We start from the raw sequence: 26,640 nt of genomic DNA on the forward strand, positions 1-26,640 counted from the left end.
TCCCTTCCCCTTTATTTTTAATGTTCTTATAACAGTTGCTTCCTCATATCTTTGCTTCTTATAAGCACAGCATAGGGAGTCAAGTGGGGTCAACATGGATAGATATAACTGGTTCTATTCTACCTACAGGGTCAGATATACATACCATTGTTTCCCTTCACCGAGTGACTTGTCACATTATTTACCACTTTCACATTTGCTAATTCAGCATTTAGGATGGGGCATCTGAGTCAAGGGCTTCTTATGGTCTTCTTTGGTGCTAGTTGTATGCTACTAGTCACCAAGATTTGGAGAGTCACACGACTATGTCTATAATAGTGCTATATTATAGTGTCATAAGTGTTAGATACTATAATTCCTATAGGTTTAGAAGAAAAATGCAAATGAATACCAACTACAATTATACCTATATATGTGTAAATTTATACATACTAGAATAGGTCATGTGCCTTGCACATGATTATAATATCATAAAGTATAACATTCTTATACATCAATATTTGCACGTGCTTTGCATGTATTTTTTGAAATTTTTTTTAACAAATTTAATATTTGCATATTTTCTATTTCCTTTTTATTTAATTTTTCAACTTCTTTAATTAATTGTCCTTAAAACCATTGTTTTAAAAGAAAAAAAGTTTCACAAAATGTTGTATCCATAAATTCATATAAAATCTCCAAAGAATTTTTAACAAATAAGGATACATTCGATCTCTTTAAATTTAAAATGATAATTTTAAGGACAATTAATTAAAAAGATGGAAATTAAAAATTAAAAAAATAAAGATTTGACCAAAAGTGAAATAATTTGACAAAAATATCAATATTTTGAATGATATATAAAATATCAATACTTCTAATTACTTCCTTTATTTTTTCTTTTTTCCATGACAAACAAGTTATGATAATACCACTAAAATTGTTTGAATTTTTAATTGGATATATGAACAATTTTATATTTTTCTTTGGGAGTTGGATGACCTAAATTTGTATGCTAAGCAAAAGTTAGTTATTTGTTAGCTATTGGGGTTGACATAGTGAATAAAGGAGGGTTTTTAGAATTCTCTGTGATTTCAAGTTTAGGATTTGAATCTTGTGTCTAACAGTTGGGGATAGAAAAGGTGTGAGAATGAGTGGGAGGGTAAACAAAATAAAAATAAAATAAAAAATAATTGTTTGCAACTTTACCATTATTATTTTTCATGTTATGTAAGCTGAATTTGTCAGTTGCTTGATAAAATTCATTAATATGAATTTATATTCACCATTTTTTGAAAAATGGAGAGATATATATTCTTTGAAGTTGAACTCTTTGTATTATTTTGTGTGCTATTTCTATAAACAATGGAGTATAAATGATCCACTACATATAAATTTTCTCTATCTAAATGTTCATTGTTTGAGAATTGAAATTTCATTAGTAGAGATAATTGAGTTTTTCTTTTGATTTCTTTTATTTTTTATTTTTGGGTTGAATCTGAGATAAAGTACAAGCGACAAACATTCTATTGTCCTGAGTGCACCTTGTTTTGGTATCAATAGTAATATTTTTGAAGATTTGAAAATTTAATTAAGCTGTGACTAATCAAGAATTTTTAATGGAAATAAAAAACTAAAAATAAAATGCAAACAGACACAATGGTTTGGAGTGTTATATTTTATTTATTGTATTCATAATTCAAATTTAATTAAGGTTACAGTTTTTTCCTGACTGCTACAATTATTGCCATTATTGAAATGCAATAAATCTAATTATTATAGAGAAGGGTATGTTGGACATATAGAATACTAAAGCCAGATTCTGCTTAGTTTACAATGCTTACCATTTTGTCTTGTCACTAACCATTATTTTCTTCTAAATTAATAAAAATAATATAATGAATTTTAATCATCATAATAAATTAAAAAGAACATAATATGAAACTTCAATCATCAATTAATAAGGGCATAATTGAAATAACAAAAATCAGGATCACAGCAATACTTAAACTTATATTCCAAAGTACCAAAATTTATGATACTTTTTATATAGTAATAACAATAATAATGAAACATTGTATTTTTCTAAATTAATAAATATGATATAATAAATTTTAATCATCATAATAAATTAAAAAGAACGTAATATGTAATTTCAAATAATGACTTAAGCATAGAGGGATCAAGCCCCACCTCATCCTAAGTGCGTGTAGCGGATCCCTTAGCCATTCATATCCGAAGTCACAGGCCGGTAAATTCCTCGCACGTACAATAAGTATTATTAGTTGACTTGTGTGGAGGCCAATTGTGTATTTGTCCGCCTCGGCACCGTCTTAGGGAACGACCCGTGGTGATGCGAGAGGGGGGCCTCTCCAGGATTCGATCCCTGGTCCCACTAGCTCAAGTGGTATCAGGATCCATCCCCAAGACTCCTTGTATGCTCAAGTGGTACCTCCTTGTATGCTCAAGTGGTACCAGGATCTATCCCCAAGGCCCCTTATACAAGGGACCAGGGATCGAATCCTGGGGAGGCCCCCCTCGCGCACCACCACGGGTCGTTCCCTAAGACGGTGCCGAGGCGGACAAATACACAATTGGCCTCCACAACTTGCAAAATTGCTACTTTTGTGCAACATAATTTTAAAATCGTAATGTAAAGCTCCCTAGTCTCTATAATGGTTACTTCCATCCCTTTAACTGAATAAATTGCCAAGGCATTTTTGATATTAATCAACCCTAAAAATGCTATAACTTGACTAGAACTTTTCAAGATAAACTGTTTAACAGATTTAAGTAATGTTAGGTACTAAAGGTTATAATCAAAAGTAAGTTTAATAACAAAGCAACTGACTACCATAAGACTTAGTTCTCTGACATTGAACATTATATCTGGTCCCTAATATTTAGTTTGATAATTTTCTTCAACTAATAGTATTAAAACTAGACGGAACAGCAACAAAAAAACCAATCAAATCAATGATTTTTATTTAACATCTAGAAACTCTAATTTCGACTTGCTCCAATCATAGTACCCTTGTATAGACTATAGAAACACCAATGAAGCAAAAAATTTAGCTTGCTAAAGAAACATAAAGAAGATTTTATATCAACTTATCTATTCAGGCTATATAAAACAACATAGTAAACAAAACGATAAAACAAAAGAAGAAAAAGAAAAGGCAAAGGTGCTTATACACAGATGGCCAGGAAATCTTACTCAATATTATTATCTCCTACTACAGCAGTCTGTATATTGAAGTCAAAGTCATTTATTTTATGCACAAGGGGGAAAAAGTCAAAATGTCAATACCTTATATTTAACTTGAAAATTGCATCACTTAGGCTCTGTTTGATAACTCAATTCAGCACTTAAACTTAATAGATTTAGATTTTAACATGTTTAGATGCATTTGATAACAAAAAATTGAACATCTGAATTAATTAAGTGGCACTAAATTTTCTAGACAAAACTTGGTCCAAAAAATAAGTGATAAGCTATTCACTTATCATTGAATGTGATATACACTCAAATGTATTTGATTTAATACTTAACAATTCAATAGTTTAATGGATTCAGATTTCAAACTTCAGTTTTATCAAACGCACCCTTAGTGGAGGGATTTCTTCTTTATCAATGTAAATCTAAGCTGAACAAAATGGTAACTGTAATTGTAAGTTGAACATAAGTTCAACTGAATTATCATCCATAGTAGGGGTACCAATAAAGGTGACTTCTCCTATACCAAATGCAGCTGGTTGTCTCAAAGTAAGTTTCAACTTGAAAAGATATCTGTTCAACTTCATACTACAAGAATATATTTTGCCAACTAATTTATTGAACCCAATCTTGTGCTTGATTATTTATGTGCTCTTGGCCATTGGAGGATCATACGAATATTGATCCATTGCTCACTTGTAATTTGTCATCCCAAAATAAGTTAATTATGAGAGGACAATAAAGTGACATGGTTGCATCTCCCTTAATTGTATCAATGTTATAGTATGGTTAGCTAAATGAAGTTAACAAATCATTCAACCCAATAGGAACTTACTTCTAAGTCATACACACTATACAAAATATTTAAAAGAACTGAGCAAACATTAAGAAAAAGGAAAATATGCTTAAAAATGAAGTAATATTTTAGAATTTTATTCATCAGGTTTTCGTATTAAAGATAATTAAGTGCTTCTTTTTCACAATTTAACCATATTGTCGAGAGTATGTTGACTTAAAACTTTTTTCCTTTAATTTCACTGTACTACTTTCTTGATTCTATCAAAAAATTTACTCTACTTTAAGGCTGCTTTCAATTTAATTAAACAATCCTAACTAATCATTACATCCCAATTTCACATAGCCAAAGTCTCATCCATCAACATTACAAATTAAACATACTTGCCAGAAAACTTCTGGCAAGGATTTAGCCAGCTAATAACATAACTTAGAAACCACACATAACACAACATTTTGTGCAAATTAATCTATTTGATTATCGAGTTCAAGAATGCTAATGGAATGCTTGCTATATGTTTGGTTAATTCCATCCTTATTTTTCAATAAACAAGTTGCCAAGGAATTGATAAGCAACATAAATTGCTTAAGGGCATGTTCACCATAATTTTTTGGCTTTTTTTTGTAAAAGCTGATTTTTTAAAAGGGATAATTTCAGTAACCTCCCTTGAGGTTTCTAACAATTTCATTGGGCTCCCCTGAGGTTTAAGAAATTACACATACCTCCCTTATCATTTAAAATGACAATTTTACTCTTAAATATTTTAATAAAATTCCCTTATTTGGTATGCTTATACTTAGAATGAGTTTTAAAATTATTTTTTCATTCTTTTTCCTTCTTATTCCTTTTTTTTTTAAATTTTTCTCCAATAAAACTATAGAACTACCACTATTGCCTCCAATTTTTATTATAACCAAATTTCGAACTAGTGATTTTTTTGACGAGTTAATTTTATATATTATCCAATGTTTTTGCCAATCTTTGTTTTCTATTTTTTGATATTAAAATTAACAATAAATCAAAAAGAAATGGCCCAAAAGCACTACTAAATTATTATAATCCCACTACTCCAAAAATGCATAAATTCTAAATGAATTATTTTAACATTTTCTTTTCTATCTTATATATCTAAGTCCATAATAAAATACCATCAAAAGTATCATATCATAGTAATAAAATTATTATTATAATTGTTTATAGTAGATATAGACATGAAAAATTTGGCACATTTTCCTTATAATTATACTAAATAATCTTATAATTATATAGAGAAATAAATTAAAACTCATTACACAAGGGCATTTTTGGGTATTCATTTAAAAATTTGACCAAATCAATATTATTTTAAGGTTTTGTTACTAAAACTATCAAATCAAGGGAGGCAAGTATAATTTTCCAAATCATAGGGAAGCTCAGTGAAATTGTCAAAAACATCAAGGGAGATTTCTGAAATTATCCCTTTTTAAAATCTCAAAATCAGAATCTAAAATGCAAGTATGCAGTGACTTCCAACTTTGGATTTTTTTCAGCTTTAAGAAGAAAAAAAAAACTGAAGTTGAAATAAAAGTAGTTCAGAACATCACACAACAAACTTTCCAAGATCAGAAACTAAAAATAGATTCCAAAAAAGCAGTTGAGAATAGCCAAATATTTGTATAATGATCCCTCTTAGTTGAATTATTTTTTTCAAGATAAACTCTTCAATGGACCTTCAACACTTCTAGTTTTCACTACTGATCTCCAAAAATAAGTCTTAAATAAAAATCACTCATAACGTAAATTTGATGAAAGTTAGTTAAATAAAACAACCCCATACCCAAAAAAAACCCCAAATGATTGTATTAACATCTTGGAATTTTAATTTCAAAATTTCAACTTATTCCTGTCATGGTACTGTTATACACAAAAACAATTGACGCATAAAATTTATCTTGCTAAGGAAATTGCCTATTCGTCCAACTGGCTTAGACGGGCCTTTCACTCTAACCTACTATGTAATCCGATTGTTTTTCACCATTTCCATTGGAGAAGGATGGTATACTCGTTCCTTTATTTTTTTAAAAAAAAAGAAAATAACTTGATAGTAAGAACTTGATGTCCTTTATTGTCAATTAGATCAAGCGCAAAAACTTGAAAAATGAAGATTTTTTTTTTTTTATAGAAAATTGCATTTTGGTAATTGACGGAAATATCGATCAAAACAAAAAAAAAATGCATGAATTTTTTTTTGGTGTTTTGCTAACTCTTTTTTGGCAGAAAATTGATCTCAATTCCATTTATTTATTTTATGTAGCCTTGTTAAACTAGAAAAATCCTCGAATTTTGCATGCCCTATCCGCCGGAATAAAAGATGCAAGGACTTGATGTTGTTTATTGTCAATTAGATCAAGCGCAATAATTTAAAAAATAAGCCAAATTTTTTATTTTTTATTTTGTGTTTTGGTAAATTCTTTTTTATTTTTGTTTGAAAGTTACATTTTCATAATTGACAGAAATTTGGGACAAACCAAAATCAATCGCATGATAATTTCAATAGGACGGTGATAGCATTATCACTTTTCAACGACTATTAGGCTGTGGAGGGTTGCGCGCCTTCATGACTTAAATTTGATTAAGTTAGAATTATGAGATTTTTTAATTGAGTTTGGCATTCTTTTGAACCAAAAGTAGCTGAAGCTTATAAGCTTTAATCTTTTAAGGCAACCTGACGGATATATATATATATATATATATATATATATATATATATTCAAGTGCCAGTTTCAGATGCATAGTTGCTCTTGCATTACTTATGCATGTCTAACCAAAATGATGGGACGAAGTGAGTTTTGCAAATGCTTTTACAACTTAATTTTATCCATTTGTACTCTTTTTTTATCTTGCAATTAATTATGGACGGAAAGTTGCTATTCCTATATATGTGGAACAAGACCTATTGTAGATTGTTGAGTTGAGCTGTGTCTGTAGCATTTTGTCATAGTTTATGCTAATTGCCAACTTGAACTAACAAGAATGCTTTGTATTGTTTTCCCTTATTGATGCTTTATCTACAGTGTGTTGTTGTATTTCTTTGGCCCTGGGGAGGCCTTGTGAGGGGTTGGAATGATTTGTTTTGAGGATAAAATTTACAAAAGACGCAAGCTCATGGGAACAGTTTAGGAATTCGTATCTGTTTGGATAGCCAAATAATGGTCAGAAATTATTTGCTTACATCACAAATACAATTTCTAACACACCTTTTTATCTTTCCAATTACCCTTTTTGTCTCATATACATCACATCACACAAAGTGTTACAATAATTATTTCAAATAATTTTCTGTCTAAATACCTTGAGTGAGTCTATTAGAATTTCGCGTGAATACCTTTTTTGTTTCATGTGCTTTTCCTGTATCCTTGGCTCGCATGACAAGTAGAAACTTTTTCACTCTTGGAACTACTAAAAACAGTCAAGGATGTTCCAAAAGCCTTAGCAAATTCCAAAGCTGCACGGCCAACTACAACAATAGGGTATCCAAGTTTGTCAAGTCAAAATTTCTGGAGGCGCTGTAAGTAGGAATCCCAGCAAAAAAGAATGGAACCCCAGCCTCTAGAGGAAAGTTATCAGTCCAGCAATTAAAGCTTTCATCAGGAACCATTCTAGTCTTGAAAAGATACGAGGCATGTGTAATTCTGGCATTTTTACAGTATATTTGAAGTTGACACAGCTATCAAATGCATGAGATCAGGCAACCATGCATCAAAGGCCTCCTTTTTTCCCTAACCATGAACTTTTGAACATCACTGCTGAGTGCAGTTACCTCACCCAAGATCTCATGCCTGTATTAATACATTTGGTTGACAAGCAAGTGTAAGATAAACAACCTATAACACTAGTTTACTGAACACTTAGCTGCTTGTCAACTTCTTAGTTCCAGATGAAAAAATGGATGTATACATGGATCTCCCATGTTAATGTCGAACTTAGATGCCATTCTTTAGCTATCAAAGATTCTAAATCCATTTTAACAAATCACATGGGATTCACATGTATTCATCTTCATCATAGAAAACTCTCAATCACTCTGACAAGTGCCTAGGTTGTATGCTTGAACTTATTGGTGTCAACTTAAAGTTCTACCTCAAAAAAGCCATGCAAAGAAACAAGAATATTATCACGAGTAGGAGTGCAATCAAATCAAGCCGCTCGCGAGTAGCTTGCAAGTGGCTTGGTCAAAAGCTTGGCTCAAGCTCGGTCAAACCGAGTTCGAGCTCGAGTTACATTCAACAAGTTGAGTTCGAGTTCCAAAAATAAATACTTGAGTGCTCGACGAGCTTAATCGAGTTTTCATATTATATTTATATTATATATTCATATTATATTTATATTATATATTTTGAGAAAATATTTATAGGTTTAGTTCAAAACTCGAGCTCGATCTCGAGTAGATCAGGCTTGATATTTACTCGAATTCAAACGAGTCGAGCTCGAGTTTAATTTGATTTTATAGAGTCGAGCTCGGGTCCAAATTTATATACTCGTTTGAGCTCGAGCTCGAGCTCAAGTAACACTGATTGTGATCGAGTTCGAGCTCGAGTATGGTGCTACTCGAGCTCGACTCGGCTTGATTGCACCCCTAATCACGAGTGAGTCACACATGCTGTTTTGTTAAGTTTACCACTTGAAGGCAGATTATATTTCACGACTACCGTATGAAAACATGCATGTAACAAATTCCTGTAAAGATTAGGGAAATTCATGTATTAGAAAGACAGGTTGATACGCCCCCTAGAACTAAGTGTATTTGGACTGGGGATTCAGACAATGCAATATTCTAGAATGACCACACATTTCACAACCAAGTCAGAGGAAAAGTTTCACATACTCAACTTGCCGACAGGAGCTGAATTGAAGGCATTCTTGGCTTGGAATTCAAGCAACCCCACATTGACCAACGGAATTGTGCTCCTATACACAGTGAAGTACTCAGATTTTACATTCCATTTAAGCTTCATTTTGCTACATAGCAATATTAGAGGCGGTAGACCAAAGAACCAAACAGAGCATTCTGCAACCATGGACGGCATAACCATAAACACCAAAATAATCATAAAGACAGATGCTTCTATTGTGATATGTAGGAGCACAGAAAATAGAGATACTGATAGAAAATAAATAGGCACTTAAAACAAGTACATGTTCGAACATCATTAACCAACACCTTCTCAATCTTATTAATTTCAAATCTTATTAATTGCAATCCAAACAACAATGCAATCCTATATAGAGCGCAAATTCAATAGCCAAGTCCAATAGCCGCTTCAGAGGCTGCAACAGCTATAATAAAAATCGAGAAAATGTCTCCTTTTAATTAACGATTAACCAAAAAAATTATCAGAAAAGCTGAAAGTAAAACGGATATTAATTGATGACAGTCCAACAACTAGATCCTCCAACAAGGAAATTAGTGAAAAGCGGTTGGCTTGGTTAACAAACCTTGTTAGATGCCGTGAGTGCCCATGTCTGCATAAGGAAACAGAAGCCAAATCCTCCGAAAAGCAAAAGCCAAAACCAGTTGTAGCTTTATTTGGGAAAATAAATAGATTAACTTTTCCATGATGGTAAAATCATGTTTAAAATGGACATACAGATGGTTAAAGCATTTTGAAACACTGTATCTTCGGTATGTACAAATGAGTTGGTACATAAACACTTTATGCACTAGTTGCTGCAGTCCAGCACAAAAAGGAGAACATGACTCCAGAAATCAGTCCCACTTGGAAAGTTAGCACTTCCTTTGTGTGGGGGTCAGACATTTCAGCAGCAGTTAATGTGGCTTTTATGACAGTGTTCTTCTTGTAACTTGTAAGCTGTAAAAAATTTGAAGAGCAAATAAGTTTTAAACCATTAGCTATGATCATTGTATAGTTTTTCTAACTAGTACCTATAATCAACTTTAATTACAAAGTCATGCAACCCTACCATGTTTACAACTGGTTATGATAAATGAAAGGCCACATCTATGAAAAAGCAGTTTCAATACTGAACAAGTTCCTTTTTTAATTAAAATTTGAAACTAAATCACTAATCAATTGATTAGTTTCCTGTGTTCTGCCTAAGTATAGAGATGGAGCATTAACTGATTCACTTTTTACCTCCTCAATTTTGGAATTCAAATCTTCGACAGCTTTTTGCAGCAGTCAAAGTCATTTTTGATGTAATGTCTTCAGAAACAAATTCCACCTCTTTAACAGATCTGAGGTCAAAGAAAAGTCCATCCAGTATAAACAGCTGTTTCACATCTTCTGCTTTGAAATTATCCCTCAACTGTGTAAATTCCCAATGTTGCTTAGTCATAAAAACATGTAGTATAAAATATAAGCGCAAATTTATATTGTCTTTTGGTGACACAATACGGATCAGGGATTGGTAACCTTTCATGCGGCTCATCTTTATTCAGAGACATGGCTTCAAGCTTTTTGGTGTAGATGTCTTCTGTGGAAGAAATGCACTTTAATGCCTTTATGTGCTTAGCTCAGCCTAAATGAACAGAAATATCTTTCAATTCTTTCCCATAATGCAACACTAGATTGAGATGTACTCATTGGTAGTAAACAGTCAGGAAATCCGAGGTGCAGAATAATGAGCTGGAAGGTACAAAAATAAAGCATTAAACATTCATCCAAAGAAGCATATTACAAAGCCAACAAATAACTGAATAACTAAATAGAAGAGCAATGCAGACAAGAGTTCACCAAGCAATAGGAAAAGGAGATGCTGCACACTTTGTGTTCCCTGTTTTATGGAAATGACCAAGAAGGAAGCTATGAGAACAGACAAAATGAATAAAAGCTTCTGAGCTTTAATCTACTTCGTCAAATGTAGCCTTCTTGTTTACTGTTATCAAAACTTTCATCTAAAAAAGTAGTCAATGGTGGTAAGTAAACCACTCCATTGATTCATGATCCAATCTAATGGTGAATATATGATGAAAGTACAAAAAACAATTGATCAAGTGGCTGAAATTTATACAAAGGACAACCTAACTCTTAGCAAATAGTAAACATCCAATCATAGGAGGTCATTTAAGGAAGTAAAATAGTGGCCTATGACTTGTACAGATTGTTTGAACGATGTAATGGTTACAAAAGGAAAGCAATTAAACACTACAAATCCAGCGGCCCAAAGTTAAGCAAGATATCAAAATTATTTTATAAAAGTGAAAAATCTCAAATAAATAAATACCTTAAAAGTTGCTTTGTGATTAAATACAGCTTAGCTACAAATGATAATTCTTTGACTGTTTCATTTTAATTATATAAAATAAATTATATACATCTTCCCTAGCACACACTTGTAGTCTTATTGCAAAAAAAAATCAGTTTTTCCATATTCCTTTTTAAATATCTATTAGAGATATGATTTATACATCTTAACTTTTTTCCCACACTGTAAAAATATGAATTTTAGCTTTTTTTTTTCCAATAAATCCTAGACAAATAAAAACCTAAGAAATTACTTTCTAAACACATAAGGCTCATAACTGCAATATTTGTTTTTATTTTTATGCGACCAATTAAATCATCTCTTATCCAATGTCTATGTATTATGAAAAATTTATCAATTTTTCGTATCTCTTCTTGTCACTAATCCAAAGAATAAGGAGAGTGTTTATAAAATTAAATAAAGGCGATGCACTTATATATGCTTTATAAATAATTAACCTAGCATTTAAACCCCTTCTCATGATGTTTATACTCTCATTAGAAAAAATATCAATTTTGGTATTTTATTTTCCCTTAAAGTATAAATAATTTTACAAATCTATAAAAAGAATAAATAAGGTTGCATTCTGAGTATTAACCTTGCATTTTAACGCTTAGGTAAGGACAAAAATATTAACCTTGCATTTTAACGCTCAGGTAAGGACAAAGTGTCTAGGTAGAGAATCTAATGACTTAGAACAATCATTTCCCAAACTTTATTTTCACAAGAAAATGCTCAGTTTTCCAATAGATTAAATTCGCTCATATTTAGCATTGTCATTATATAAAAATTATTGGCAACTTAAGCATGCTAATTTCAAAACTCTAGCTTCAAAATAGAGTTTTAACATCTACAGGAGTACAAGGAAGAAAAGAGCAGGGACAAAAAATTATTAGAAGTACCAAGAATTTTTTGTCAGTACTGTAGAGTAGGCAATTAAATAGCAAGAAAAATAGTAAAATAGTCAAAGCTACAAAAATAAAGCTATAATTGAATCACAAGCTCAAGACATACAAACTATTAAATATAATTGAACAATCGAATCTGACAATCAAAATTAAGGCTCAGATTATTAGTTAATAAAAGCTTTGCTAACAGAAGAGCACAAGCATTTGAACTCAACAAATAGCCCTATAGATTCCAAATAAGAAGTGTAAAGGACCAATTTCAAGTTACTCTTCTGTGACTCACTTATTTCTCCAATTAGCAGCAAGAATAAAACAAAACATTTTTGAATGACTTAACGGCTAAAAAGAAGCAAGAAACACCTATTATTCAATTGACGGTAGAAAGATTTGTCTGAATTTGTTGCCTCCTACAATAACAACAAAAATTCATTCAGATACTTACAAAATAAATGAAAAAGCATAAATCGAATATTCTTTTTGATGAAGAGAAGAAAATTAAAAGAAATCAGTTTTAGGTTAACTATTCTTCTTTGCAGCAAGGGTCAAAAACGTAGAAATTAAAACATTTTAGACACAAAGACTATCTCTCAAAAGCAGCGAAGAAAAATACTTTCCTAGAATTTCTGATTCTTAGAAATATAGGAAAAAGTCTTAAGAGTTTGGTATTATGAAGCCACCAAAAGAGAAGCAAAAAGCAATTAGGTTACGCTACACTCAGTTTTTATAAAACAGCTGGTTACTTTAATGTCAAAAAACATAGGAAAAAATGGAAAAAGACCCTTAAGTTAACATAAGTTTGGAAACTTACCAGTGAATTCAGTGCAAAGAAGAAGAAGAATCTGGGCAGCAAGTTGAGTGACAATGTTGAATCGCTTGGAAATCTCTAAAATCCATCAAATGGCCAACATTTGATTCAAAATAAAGCTAATTTATTAGTTTTAGATATCAATAGAAACCTGAATGAGGCAATTCTTTTGTTTAAAGAACCTTCTCAAGAGATCCAAAAAACACCATCTAGATTTATTGTTGCATTTGCAATCAACCTAAGAACTAATTATCCCAAGTTTCAGACAGACATTTCATCAAACACTTGATAGCCATGCCTATGAGATTTCACATATTCAACCCTCTTCTTAGTAGTCTTATAAACTGAAGGCAATGTCGTACCAAAACCATGTGTTGAGATAACGAAGCAAATATAAAATAAGCAATCATTGTAAGGGATCATAAAATACCTGATATAAGTGATAAGGAAGCATCAAAACATGGAGCAGTAATACTTGAAGTGAAATTGAATTTGTACGAGAATTTCAGAAGAACAAACTAAGCTACAGTTGGACTAATAAATGAAAAAAAATGAACTTTGACAATTAAAAGTAAGGCTCAAATTTGTTTATCAAAGCCAGGCAAAGAAGAAGAGCACAACCATGGCTGCAAATCAGTTGCAGTTCTGGAATAATATATACTCCAAAATGCCATCCAAGTTGCCTCGCCAAGATACAGCTTAAATCCAGTTAGTATCAAGCCTGAAACACAACTCATGGCAACAATATTGTATCATCACATTCACAGCCTCAAATGAGAATAAAATAAATTCACCTATTTCTGATCTTCATCTGTTGTGAAAACCCAACAAAAAAATCAACACTATAGTCCAAAAAAATCTAGATTCATTAAACCCTAGTTAGGAAATAAAAAGAAGAAACAAACAAATGTTCAAACCAAAAAGGAAATAACAAAAAATTGTACTTCCATATGAAATTGCACATACCGAATCAAGAGGGAAAAAAAAAAGCCAAAACCAGAATGAATGAAGGTTAGAGCGAGAGTGTGATTAGAGAAAGAGATGTGCAAATACAGATAAAAGGAAAGGGAAAAAATTTTCCTGGAAATCAGGATAGATTAGGTGCGATTAGAAGGTCAAGATGAGATGAAAGCATGCCTATCAAAGATCGAAGTCTTGGAAGACATCCAGCCAAAGAAGCAAAACACGGAAAAACAGGGATAAGATGGCTGGTCTCCTGTCTTGGCAGAGGCTGCACAGCTACACATTCAATTCTACCCAAAAAAAAAGGTTACAAAAACAATAACATGAAGTTGATGGGCCCTTTTCCCGTTTTCTTTGAAAGCGGGCAGACCGGCCCATATGTCAAATAAGATGGCTGGTCTCCTGTCTTGGCAGAGGCTGCACAGCTACACATTCAATTCTACCCAAAAAAAAAGGTTACAAAAACGATAACATGAAGTTGATGGGCCCTTTTCCCGTTTTCTTTGAAAGCAGGCAGACCGGCCCATATGTCAAAGTTTGTAGCCCGAGCTCCCAGATCAACAAGCTTCCACCTTCCATAGTGCCACGTGGCAGCAGCTGGAATAGCTACAGGAAGAGCCAACTGGTTCTTATATTATAGTTAGATATAGCAGTGCAGGATCAAAAGACTAATGAGTGAAATAATATCAAAGAATATCCACATAATCTTTAATTATAAACAAAAAGAAAAAGCATAAAATTTAAAGACACGTAGAATGACATGTGTTGCTTCAAAGCCAAGAGAGGACAAGATCTCTTGAGCATCTGAAAGACTTGGTGAGCAGCAGCAAAAGCAGAGTCTGTGTGGGAATACCTTCTTGTGAAAGGGAAGCCAATTGGCCCTAGGAGTTTACACAATGAAGAATTTGAGCTCAGGTAAGGAAACTAACAAGGGCATTCCGGACGGTCCTAGTAAGCTTACAATCTCAATGTGGAATGCAACTTGCTATTCCACTTCAACCACCAGTAAAAGCATTAATTACATTCCCCAGGACTTAAAAGCATTTGTTGATTTAGTTTCTTCAAGAACTCAACCTCAAGTCCAGTTTTTTTTAACTTCCTGAGTTCCAGCCAAGTCCACAAGCAATGTTACTCAAACTTGTGAGCAGGAGTCCCGTGAACACAGCTACTCTAATGCAAAATAAAGAGTCCAACATGGGTACAAGAAGGCAAAATGAAGAGTCCAAGTAACATAGTCCACGGGTATCTAGTCCAGATTTTGTCCTGTTCAAAGATTCAAGAACTTCAAGTTCAATATAGTTGAGTCTTCACAATACTTACTGAAATATAGCTTCTATCCTTTGTGATTCCCTGCTGGAAATTAAACATATAAAATGCAATGACCTCTGCTGCTAGCCATACTCATTTCCGGAGTTGTTAAACCATATAAATTGATATGCATTAAAATAAGTCTAAAGCCTCAGTAATTTGTATAAAGGGAAAAGTGGAAGCAAAGGTAATTAAAGGACAGCAAAGCAAAAAACAATTAAAAAACAACATTAGCAATACAGGTTTCTCCAACTTCTCTGTTAGCTATCCTGTTCTATAATTCAACCAGCTATATAAATTGTACTGACACTCATAAGTACAGAAAATTCCAAGAATTGACATCATATAAGTGGACTTTGTAATGCTTCTGTACTATTGTCAACCTCAATATGTAAAATAGAAAATAGAAGTAGTTTTGCATTCTTGGAATCTAGGTATGTAATAAGTGAGACAAAAGCTAGCAGCCACCATGAGAAAGCATATAAGTGAACTAAGAAGCAAAATGTTTGTCTCTTTGGATGCAAAGGAGAAGCAAAAAGACAACTATGGTTCATATAAAAGATTTCCTGCAAGTGAGCTCTACTCAACATCCAGCTGCTATCAAGCTTGCACCACCTTTGAAGCATTTAGAGCAGGCAGCAGAAAAGCATCAGTTCTTATTCCTCTAATACTCAAAACTCTGCACTTAAGCACAGGAAACAAAGACGATAAAATCAAAAGCTCACAGCCAAGCCATAGTAGAGCCTTCAATGAACATTTTGTTTTCCTTAATGAATATAGACTTTTTTTCCTACTTTTGAGGCTTTGTAATGATTAAATTAAAATGAAGGAATGAGGATGGAGAAGGCTATTATACCTTATCTCTGTAACTCCACAAAGAAATATTGCCTGCACTCTATTCGGCTTAATCTGTGTATTGTTATTGGATGAATCAAACAGGTCCCTGAAAGAAGGGAGATCACTTATCATAGCAACAGTCTTCTCTAAAGGGATCATCCAGGTGCCAAGAAGGAAGCAGTAGAAAAGAACAACAGGAACACTCAGTTACGAAACCTCCAAGTGAATGTCTCGGCGTATCAGTTTAAGAAGATGATCAAAAAAGGTGAGAACAGAGGAAGAGAGAGTTTACTGTTCTCATTCTGAGTTAAAACCACCAAATGCCTCTTGACTACCAGGTGAAACAATTGCTTGAAGAATACAGAAAAATAACATCTCATAAGTCTACAGCTAGTAGCCAGATGTTTGAGCAGATTTATCTAAACTTTTCTGCTGTACCGCCACGAAATTTACAGTAGCTGGAATAATGTTATTATGTTGTCAAAATTATTTACAGAGAGAGAGAGAGAGATTAGAAAATATTATCGAAAAACACACAAATAATACTTTATGACAAGGGATCTAAAACTAGCTAACACATCTTAGGCTACCTTCATGATTGCAAGAAAACACATCCTACAGATGTAAGGATAAAACATATAAGTGCTACAACTAAATCAGACATGCCCAAATTTTGAATGATTAACTTTCTCAGAATTCAGATGCCTGTCATTTGAAGTTGTGGATGAATGAAAAACTTATTAGTGTCATAGTCTGTTCAAGTTCAAAGAAAGTTCATTCAGCAATCATGAAGAACAACATAAGCAAGCCAAAAGAAGGAAAAGGCCCTCCCCGGGAGGGTGGGGGTGGAGAAGACAGCACTATAGTGGTGCTTTTTGGAACGTAAAAACTCAAATCTGGCTGATTCAAAAAGACAAAGCAAAGGCAAAGTGAATACAGTCATGAAAACCAAGAAAAGCTAAAGAAGCTGAAGTGAAATCTTCAAATCATATGACTGACAATTAACAAAGAAAAACTTCAACCATAGAAACTTTTATGATCAAACAGAACCTTCAGTTCAATGATGAGTGGCACCATTGGTAGTAGATGGAAAGCAACAACAATCAGAGTGCCTAATGCAGCCACAGCACAACAAAACTGTGAAATATGTGAACATTATGACTACAAGATCTCCGATTTTTCTTCAGCACAAGCTAATCTGCAGTATGAACTTAAGTTCATGAAGATTGGAGTACATGATAGCTAAATACTGTCAATTAGAAGTCCTCATAAACTATAAGCCATTCCTCTTCTTCCCTTATCCTCTCATTTTAGTAACCATAAGAACTAATGCAATACTAGCAGTTAAACAATCAGCGCCAAAAAAATAAATAAATAAAATTATAAAAGTTCTTCTGTCATTTCAATCTCAAATTAAAGTCAATTAAGATGAAAGGATACAGGGAAAGAAACGCCCAACTTGAGCACAATTTAAAACATCAAATTAGGTGTATTTGACTGCATTAATTCATTATCAAATATCAGCTTCCAGTCCATAATTGCGTACAAGATGGAAAGGTCCGTGGAAATTCAACAGATCAGCATCTTTCTTTAAAAAGAATCCAACTTTGTATCACCCAGCCTCTAGTAATCTACCAATAATCTCTACAAGAACAAGTTCCATCTCTAAAATGGTGGAATCTACTACGATCTCTCACAACAATTTCCCGTTCAAAAACCTTTGACACTAGTTTAATTGCGAGGTGGCAATCAGCACAAATCCGCAGGTTTTTGACCACTCTAATTGGGGTTCTTGGTGGTGAACTGATTAACATGAATGCAATTGCAATCTTCTCGCTATGGTAAGAAAGAGCAGTCTCCTTCTCCTCATCCTCTATGTCAGCAAGCACATTCACTGTATGAGGCACATAACCCTCCAATATCAATAACCTAGTCATCTCCGCGAGCATAGCATAAATCTCTTCAGTTTGAGGATGGGACCTGTCTCCCATGACAAATTCGTGTATGGAATTCCCCAGCTCAACAAGACTATGCCCTGGCACTTTCTTAACACCTTCTTTAAGCATTGTCCTCCTTATTTTATGAGCATCACCCCAACGTCTCTCAGATGCATAAAGATTTGACAGGAGCACATAATCCCCACAATGTTTAGGCTCTAAAATCCTAAGTTGATCTCTGGCAAGCTCTCCCAAATTCAAATGCCCGTGTATTGAGCAAGCACCTAGCAAAGTCCTCCAAATCACAGCATTGGGTGGCAGAGGCATTTTCTGCATATACTCGTAAGCTTGTTTTACCAAACCAGCTCTACTCAACAAATCAACCATGCAACCATAGTGTTCAATCTTAGGCACAATTCCAAACTCCTTTTTCATCCTCTCGAAATTAGCAAAACCTTCGTCTACCATCCCACAATGACTGCAAGCATACAACAGGCCAACAAAAGTAATCTCACTAGGCACCAAGCCTTCTTCCTCTAACTTCTTGAAAAGCTCAATTGCCCTTTCACCAAAACCATTGACAGCCAACCCAACAATCAAAGCAGTCCAAGAAACCACACTCTTTTCCTCCATCTCATCAAACACCCTTTCTGCCTCCCTAATCTTCCCACATTTTGCATAAAAATCCAATAACGCATTAGCCACATGCAAGTTCTTATCCAACCCAACTTTCAACATGTACACATGAGCCCTCCCACCCAAAGCTAAAGCCCCTAGCTCAGCACAAGCAGTCAACAAACTGACCAAAGTGAAACCATCAGGTTTAACACCCTCCAACCCCAATTCCCTATAAAGGGTCAATGCTTCATTAGGCCTACTATTCATAGCATACCCATTAATCAAAGTATTCCAAGCCACAAGATTTTTCTTCTCAGACATTTTCTCAAACAGCTTAAGCGCACTCTCGGCTCGGCCACAGGCACCATAGAAATGCACCAAAGCATTCTGAACAAATACCAACGACTCAAACCCATTTTTCATGGCAATGCAATGAACTCTCTCGCCTTCTCTCACAGCAATCATCTTAGCAATGGCTTTCAACAAAAAGGGGTACGTGTGAGTGTCCGGCTGCACAGAATCCACACGCATTTGGCGGTGTATCCCAACAGCTGGACTCGGGTTTTCACTCTCAGCATAGCCTCTAATCATCGTGTTCCAAGTGAATATATTCGGGTTTTGGATTTGACTGAAGATTTTCTGAGCATAGGACATAGGTCCTGCAAAGGAAACAAGGGTGAAGATCAAGTGCTTGCCCATGTCTGGGCTGCTCAAAGCCACCCCATGTCTGATTGAGAAGGCATGAACTTGGCGAAGTTTGTATCGCGAAGTGGTGGCACATGAGAGTAGAAGTGCTATGCATTTCTTGAGTACGTATGGCTTTGGATTTTCTTCGAAAATTGTTGCTTTTTCAGAAGACGTGAGGTCTGTTAAGAAGCTGGCATTACTCGGGCTGGTGTGAGGAAGGTCTGATGATGTAGAATGTTGCACTTGTGGGGGCATATCAGATCAATTCATACTTTAGCATCCTTAGATGGCTAATAAAACATTAAAACTGGCCAGATGATACGCTATACGGCTGTAGACACACCAATAGCATGCGATGGTTGCTGCTTTTTGGGAGGGTTTTTGGCAAAGTATGATGCTTTTTAGTTCTTCCAGCTTGTTTTGTAGAATGGATTAAGTTTCTGAACTTTAATTTCAGCCAAATTTTTAGCCTCTAAACTCCAAGCACTCTACTTTTTTTAAAAAAAAAAATAAATAAAATGACACAAAAACCTACAAAATATTCGAGAAAATGAAATTGCCTTCCATATGTTTACTGTAACTTTCTGTACCTTATTTCTTGAATTCTCTTAGTTTTCCCTACTCTTAAATTAGTTTTAAATCGGTGTACAACTAATAATGAAAGAAATTCCTAATCGCGATAATAGATTGTTTAGTAGTACTTGAGTAAAGTACCGCTAAACTTTTTGTTTTGGAGTTGTTTATTAGTTCTGGCTAATTCATTATTTTTTAAATGGAATTTTACAACTTTAAAGAATGTTAGAGTTTGCTTTGCATTACTTAACACGATGTTAAGTTGCATGTATGGGAAAAAATGGCTACTTTCATCTTTCAACTAAATCGTCTATATACTAATTTCATCCCTAAACGTTTTAGTGTAATTTTGTCCTTCAATTTATATTTTCTTTCCAATTAAATCCTTTTATGGTTGTGGTTCTTGACAACAACTTCTTTGTCAAACTCACCGATATCTCAATGCGGATTCATACTATTTAACGCAAAGAAAGTGAGCAGGCAATGGCTTGTGAAAATAGTCAAATTTTCAGGTGAAGGGCTAAACCAAAAGGCAGTGTATTACCATTACAACATCATGGTATTTTTTTTGGTCAAACGGCATCTTTGTATTTAAATAAACACTACATGATACAAGTTGTAATTACAAAAGAAGGCAACTATCATCATATCTACTTGTGCACTTTGAACAAGCCATACCCGGAAATTAGATTCTCATTTGATATCACTATCAAATCCAGTATGTGCACTTTGAACAACTATCATCTTGTTTCAATTCCAGTATGTCCTCTATCACAGTTCCAATAAAGTTGGGATTAGAGTTTTGGGTTTGGATTCTGTTATTGAGATCTTTGCAGCCTGATTGTACATCAATCTCCTAGCACTCTGCTTCCACGGCCATTAGAATTGAACTGCCTGTCCTTTTTCTAGGATTGGGATCCCTTTTTTTGTTCCATTAGAGACAAGCATAGAGAAAATTAAAATTTTTTTTATTCATTTAGTAGATCGACCTTTGATTAAATTCATGTGACATAAAGTTGTTTAAAGAGATTACCTCAATCCGTGGATGGAGATCTTCTTGAACCAGTGGAGATTTGATGCAGAGAATGGTGAAGTGATCTATTTAGTTGCACAAGTGTACAGCCTCTAACAATGGTCCACACGGACCTCCTTAGTTTAGAATCTCCTAGGTCAAATTAGTTTAAACAAGATTAGTATTAACTATTGTTAAGACACCTCCCACAAATTGGCTGAGAAAAACCCTCACTATGAAAAACTTGCCTCAATAAGAGAAATAAGAGATATGATTTTTTCCTTATTTTTCTTGGACGAATTTTGGGTATTTTTCTCTCAAGATTTTTCTCAACAATCTCACAAAGCAATATGTATATCGATTAGTCTTGCTAGCAAAAGTTTAGTGAGCATTAATAAACAAATAAGTTGTCCATATCCTTATGGAAACTTGAAACCAGTTTCCAATAAGGTTCAGTTTCTTTATTTTAATACAACTCTTGTATTTGAAAGATTTAAACTTATTTGCACAATAAATCCCTCAAGTTTAATATGTCTCACAAATTAAATTATAAGTTATAGAAACTTATCTATCAAGTTCCTACTTGAAACTCATTTAATCTAATTAAAGAAGTTCTTAATGTATGTGATCCGTTAGATTCTCATATACGTTGACAATAAGCATGAATTATAATTCTTAATAAATAAGATCTAGATAAATTAAAACTCCTTTTAATTTATCATTGATTCCACCAATCAATCAACTCATTCTTATAGCTCAAAGATTAGCATCTAACAATGCATCATGACCACCAATTAGAAAAGTTAAGTGGATAACTTTACCTTTTAGTGAATGTTTACCGTATAATTGATATCTTTTTACCACACTTATTTCACATTAATCTTGAAATAAGTTGTGCATATTCCAATATGTGATTAATGTTCATTTCTTGTGCCCAAAATATAACTCCAATGAAGAAGTACTTAGAAACACTTTCTAAGACTCTTCTACTTAGCACTAAAAATTTCGAATTATACTTCTACAAATGACCAGATGTGAGATAATTCTTCTTTCATAAGAGATGGTAAATCCTTATAAGTTATTCACCATTTTTCCATATTTCAAGTATATACCCATTTACTAATGATGTGAGCATTCCCTCTTACGGGAGCAATCTTATAACAAACAAAATATAACCGTCCGTACTCAAGATACCATGATAATCTTAACTCTAAGGATCACTTGCACAAACGTCACTTAGAGATTAATCCTTTGCACTTAAAGGATATCTCTATACGGATCAATCTATTGAACTTAATCATCCTATCAACCACCCATATACTATTTAAGTGTTTCACACACCATAGTAGATGAGGCCTACTACTTCTCAAGTAGAAGTAGTATAGTATAGGCTAGTCTAACCATATTAACAATGCCCTGTCTTGTTAATATTTTGGCTAGAAATATTTAAAAATAAACCTTATCTATAATCGAATGAATCTCACCATCATAACTCTTATAGTTTTATTGATTAGCTTTACTCTAAGGGTTTTATCATACTTATATAAATATAAGTAATCAATATAATAAAAATGCCGTTTATTATAATATAAATAATTCAAGTGCATATTAAATTCTAGAAGTTGATTGACTTTAGGACACATCCACTTTTATTAGTGCCCAATCTTTAAGTATTGTTCTTGTCTAGTTCCTTACTATGATTTTTGGGCCAATTCTTATCATCTGAGAGGAGATTATCGCGTCCGTATTTATTCTATAAACCCCTTCTCTTGGTGGACTCCAATATTGCCTAGATTGAAGTTGAGCTATTCTTGCGATGCTCTCTCTATTGTCACATTCGTCAACTTTCTTGAACTTGATTCATTCTTGTTGGACTCTTTGAAGTACATCCTATTCATTAGTGCTACTACACATGTGAATTGCACCCTATTCTTGGCTTTCCATATCTACTAAAGTATATTTATTGTATGTTCGATATGGTCCTCTCCATTCTCTCTAGTTCTTGCCTCTAATAAACCTTCCCACCGTCTCCAAAAATAGAATCACAGGTTCTCGAGCCCTTCCCAATTAACAAGAGCCAGCTTTTAGATTCTTTTAGCCACACTACAATTAAAGAATAAATACTCTAAGGATTCTATACCTTCTTCACAATTTCTGTGGAATTTATCTCCTTTTCCAATCCTATGGTTAATGACTTCATTTACTAGTAAGCTACTATGAAGGCACTTTCAAATGAAGTGTTTTAGCTTGTGTTTCATATTGGAACCTTAGAGACTATTCCACACTTTCCTTTTTGTCCATGCTTGTCTAAGTTTTTCTTTCCCTATAGTTCTATTGCTCCTTTCTCTCTCTTTTATCTTGTTGCTTGAATAACCAGATTTAACTGTGTATATATCAGATTCAGCATATTTGTAGTACATTCTATTTTTCCTGTGGTAAATGCTTAGGGGGATTCTAATAATATTGGTTGCATCCTATTGTTCTTGAAATGTCTCTTGTATCACTTTTTTTTCTAAAATCTCCCTTCAAATAGAAGGAACATATATAATATGTAAATTAAGATATTATCTTCTTTTTCTTCTTCTTCTTCTTTTTGCGTATTCAAAATATTCAATAAATAATGAAGGGATAGAGAAAGGTGGTGATACTGCTGTTAAAGATACCATCTTGGTAGTATTTTTGTTTATTTTATAATTTTGATCCAATACTTTAGTTTCTCGCAAGAATTTTCTTTGTAGCATTTTTCTATTTAGTCAGTAATTAGTGACATGGTCAACTTTAGATGGTAAATTCATTGGTTTAGGTTAGTTGGACATTTTGAGCTTTTAAATAGTTTACCTGCTATATCCAATGAACTTATCGTTAGTTCCAGTTGTTGGATATGATGCTTTTGATAGTGTTTTTTTCCTGTGGCTACATTCTAAGTCAAACCTATATCTCTTGAAGCTAATGCTTATGGCGCTTTGTTGGGACATATATGCTCCAGACCAATCACAATTTTTCAAACTCTTTAAGTCCTGTAGTTAATACTTTGCGTATATATGCTAAAAATTGCATTTCCTTTGGTCACCCTAATTGATGACATTTTGAATGGTATAATCAAAGAATGGTTTATACTTGGATTCATTTTACTTGCCAATAATATTTTGATCAATATGGTAATAGCATTTCCTTCTTTGAGAGAATGACCTAGAAGAAAAGGATCTCAAAAATGATTTAAACAAGTGAAGCAGGTCAACTCTTTAATGAAGGGACTAAAGAAGAAGACCAGTTTGGCTAATTTATATTAAGATTTAGTTTAAAACAGATGAAAAAAATTTTATTTGCCTTAGCATAGTTTCTATAACAGGAAACAAATACTAAATATCTTTGGACAAGTGGAGATTAGTTCTCTGTAAGTTTTAAGAACATGAAAATATCGGCTACTTTCTTTTTTTTCAAATGGGATGTTGAATTTGGTAATTGTTTTATTCTTTTGCCTTTGTCAACATTATTGGTTATGTGTGTAATTTGATTTTTCCTGAATATTGCGGCACCTTGATTTTTGGGCATCAGATTTGCCTATTGATTTTGCTTTCTTGTTTTGGAGAAATATTTTTCCAACCATGTGTCGAAGAATGTGTAGATGAGTTGTTTTTGAACTGTTATTGAGTCGCTATTTTCTATCCAATCGATTTAATGTTTTATTGCAACAGCTTTGGTTGTTTGCTTTTCTTGATCAAAGTGTTCGTATATGAGATTGGTAACTTAGTTTTATCTTTCTTGTCTCAGTCTTCTATTCATCAACCTCTTGCATTTTGTTGAATCATAACTCCATGTGCGTGTGTTGGAAAGAGGAAGGTATTCTTCTCATAATGTGGTATCCTTATAGCTCTTATTGAAAGGGAGGAGAAACTCTAACAATTTGTGTACACTACCTGGTATATCTCTTTTATATTATCTTTACGTGGTTCTAATCTAATGTGCATTTGTTCAGTAGGGACTCATAGTAGTCTCCCATTCACTTTCATCTTGGGATAGTTCTACTCCAATATGCCTTATGTTTTTTTGTCTCAAATGTTAAAAGATTTGAAGAGTTAAATATGTACTTTGTATTTTATTTGACCGTGCCCTTCTATTTGATCTATTGAATAATAATTATTAGTTAACACTTTACTTTCTCTTTTAAGTGATGTTTTAACTTATCGATTGAGGTACTTACCCTGCTTCTTTATTAATTGATGATTTATTCATAAATATTGTTTTAAATGACATTTTTTGAAATTGAAAACCTTTGAAGGTGGAGTATATAAGTTAATAGTTTTTGAGAACTACATAAAATTTGATCCTAGCGATGGATAATAGGCAGCCTAAATATATTATTCAGTCGAAACTTTAAAAAAATAAATAATATTTAAATTTCTCTATTTTTTTTAATGAAATTGATGTCTAATTAATTAATTTAAAATTGGAGTTAAAGGTGTTTTACCTTCTAGATATACCAGAGTGAAATTGATGAAGAGTGATTTTTGTCTACTATGGGTTTTTGGAAATTTTCATGTTTGTTAACATTAGCATTAGCAATTTAGTTGAAATTGTTAGATATGGTTAGTCATTTTTCAGTGTTAGAAAGAAAGAAAAAAAAGTTGATTTTTTTTTTAGTCAGATACCAAAGCAACTCAGTTCAAATTTTGACCAAACATTATAACGACAACCATGTAGATTTTAATTTAAAATTTTCAACTCCAAAAGACATCAATATAAATTTATGCCTTAAATGAAGATGGCTAAAGATCCATAATTTTTTTAGGAGTAACTTTTACTTAGAAATTTCTTGGACTTATTCATTATTTTTTATTAATACCTAGAATCCTCAAAATCAAAGTTAGATATCTTTTAAAAAAAATAAATTCTTTATTTGCATATTATTGTTATCAAAATTCAAAAATTAAACATATTCTCAAAATGTATTAACTAGACTCATGTTGCACATCACACGAGTCACAAATGCAAAAATAAGATTCAAGACTAAACGTAGCCATTTTTAGTAATTGGGCAAGTGTCAAGAAAAGTTCATAGAATTAGAAATCTTACCCGAAGAATATTACATCAGTGACACTATGGCATCCGATTCATTAATTCCTCTTTTTGATAGCTATCTCAAGGATCATAGCTATCTCAAGGATCATAGCTATCCCGTTTTACTTTCAAATTTTCAGTTAATTTCCAACATGACTAACTAAGTGGGAGTCAATATTAGCATTAAATTAGGTTTTTCAGTCAAATTTTAGAATCCTTTTTGTTTTATAAGTATGATTATTTAATTGGCCTTCCTATTTTAATTTTCAAGGACTTATTTACTAAAATTACTATGAGAATGTCTGGATCATCACGGCAAACATCACCACAAAAATACTGTTTTTTCAATTTGTAAAATTAATTAAAAATAATGTGCAAAATTTTTAAATATGGTGAGACAACAAATGCAATATGAATGTTTCATTTGATGATTACCAACTATAACACGAATAAAGATAGTTTATAAGTTAACAATCACTCCTAAACAAGAAATCTACTCTAATATCAATGCTGCCTACAAAAATCCTTTTAGAAATTGCATTTTTTATAATGCCTATGTCCTCTAGTATGAAGTAAAAGATGATACTTCCCATAAAATAAATCAATGGTAGCCATAAGAAAAAACATCTAGGTTGTCAATCCAAAAAATAGTAATAACATGATCTACGTCATCACTACAAGTGTCACTAAATAAATA

At 32.9% G+C, this 26,640-nt stretch overlaps 1 protein-coding gene and 1 long non-coding RNA gene across 2 annotated transcripts; both read right to left on the bottom strand.

The window, feature by feature from the left end:
• Positions 1–9,474: 9,474 nt before the first annotated feature.
• Positions 9,475–10,510, bottom strand: LOC113772549. The gene is made up of 3 exons (XR_003468563.1): positions 10,406–10,510; positions 10,127–10,298; positions 9,475–9,841 (listed from the first exon to the last, which is right to left on the bottom strand). It is a non-coding gene; the product is annotated as an uncharacterized LOC113772549 (long non-coding RNA).
• A 6,986-nt stretch (positions 10,511–17,496) lies between these two features.
• On the bottom strand, positions 17,497–19,590 carry LOC113770799 (pentatricopeptide repeat-containing protein At4g21065). Its single transcript, XM_027315383.1, has one exon. The coding sequence runs from the start codon at positions 19,553–19,555 to the stop codon at positions 17,690–17,692; it is 1,866 nt and encodes a 621-aa protein (XP_027171184.1). The 5' UTR covers positions 19,556–19,590; the 3' UTR covers positions 17,497–17,689.
• Between the last annotated feature and the right edge of the window lie 7,050 nt (positions 19,591–26,640).

Source organism: Coffea eugenioides, chromosome 5 (assembly GCF_003713205.1).
Source record: "Coffea eugenioides isolate CCC68of chromosome 5, Ceug_1.0, whole genome shotgun sequence".
NCBI classification, from domain to species: Eukaryota; Viridiplantae; Streptophyta; class Magnoliopsida; order Gentianales; family Rubiaceae; genus Coffea; species Coffea eugenioides.

Coding starts and splice junctions, on each gene's coding strand:
- LOC113770799 (XM_027315383.1), bottom strand. CDS start 19,555: ATGCCCCCACAAGTGCAACATTCTACATCATCAGACCTTCCTCACACC.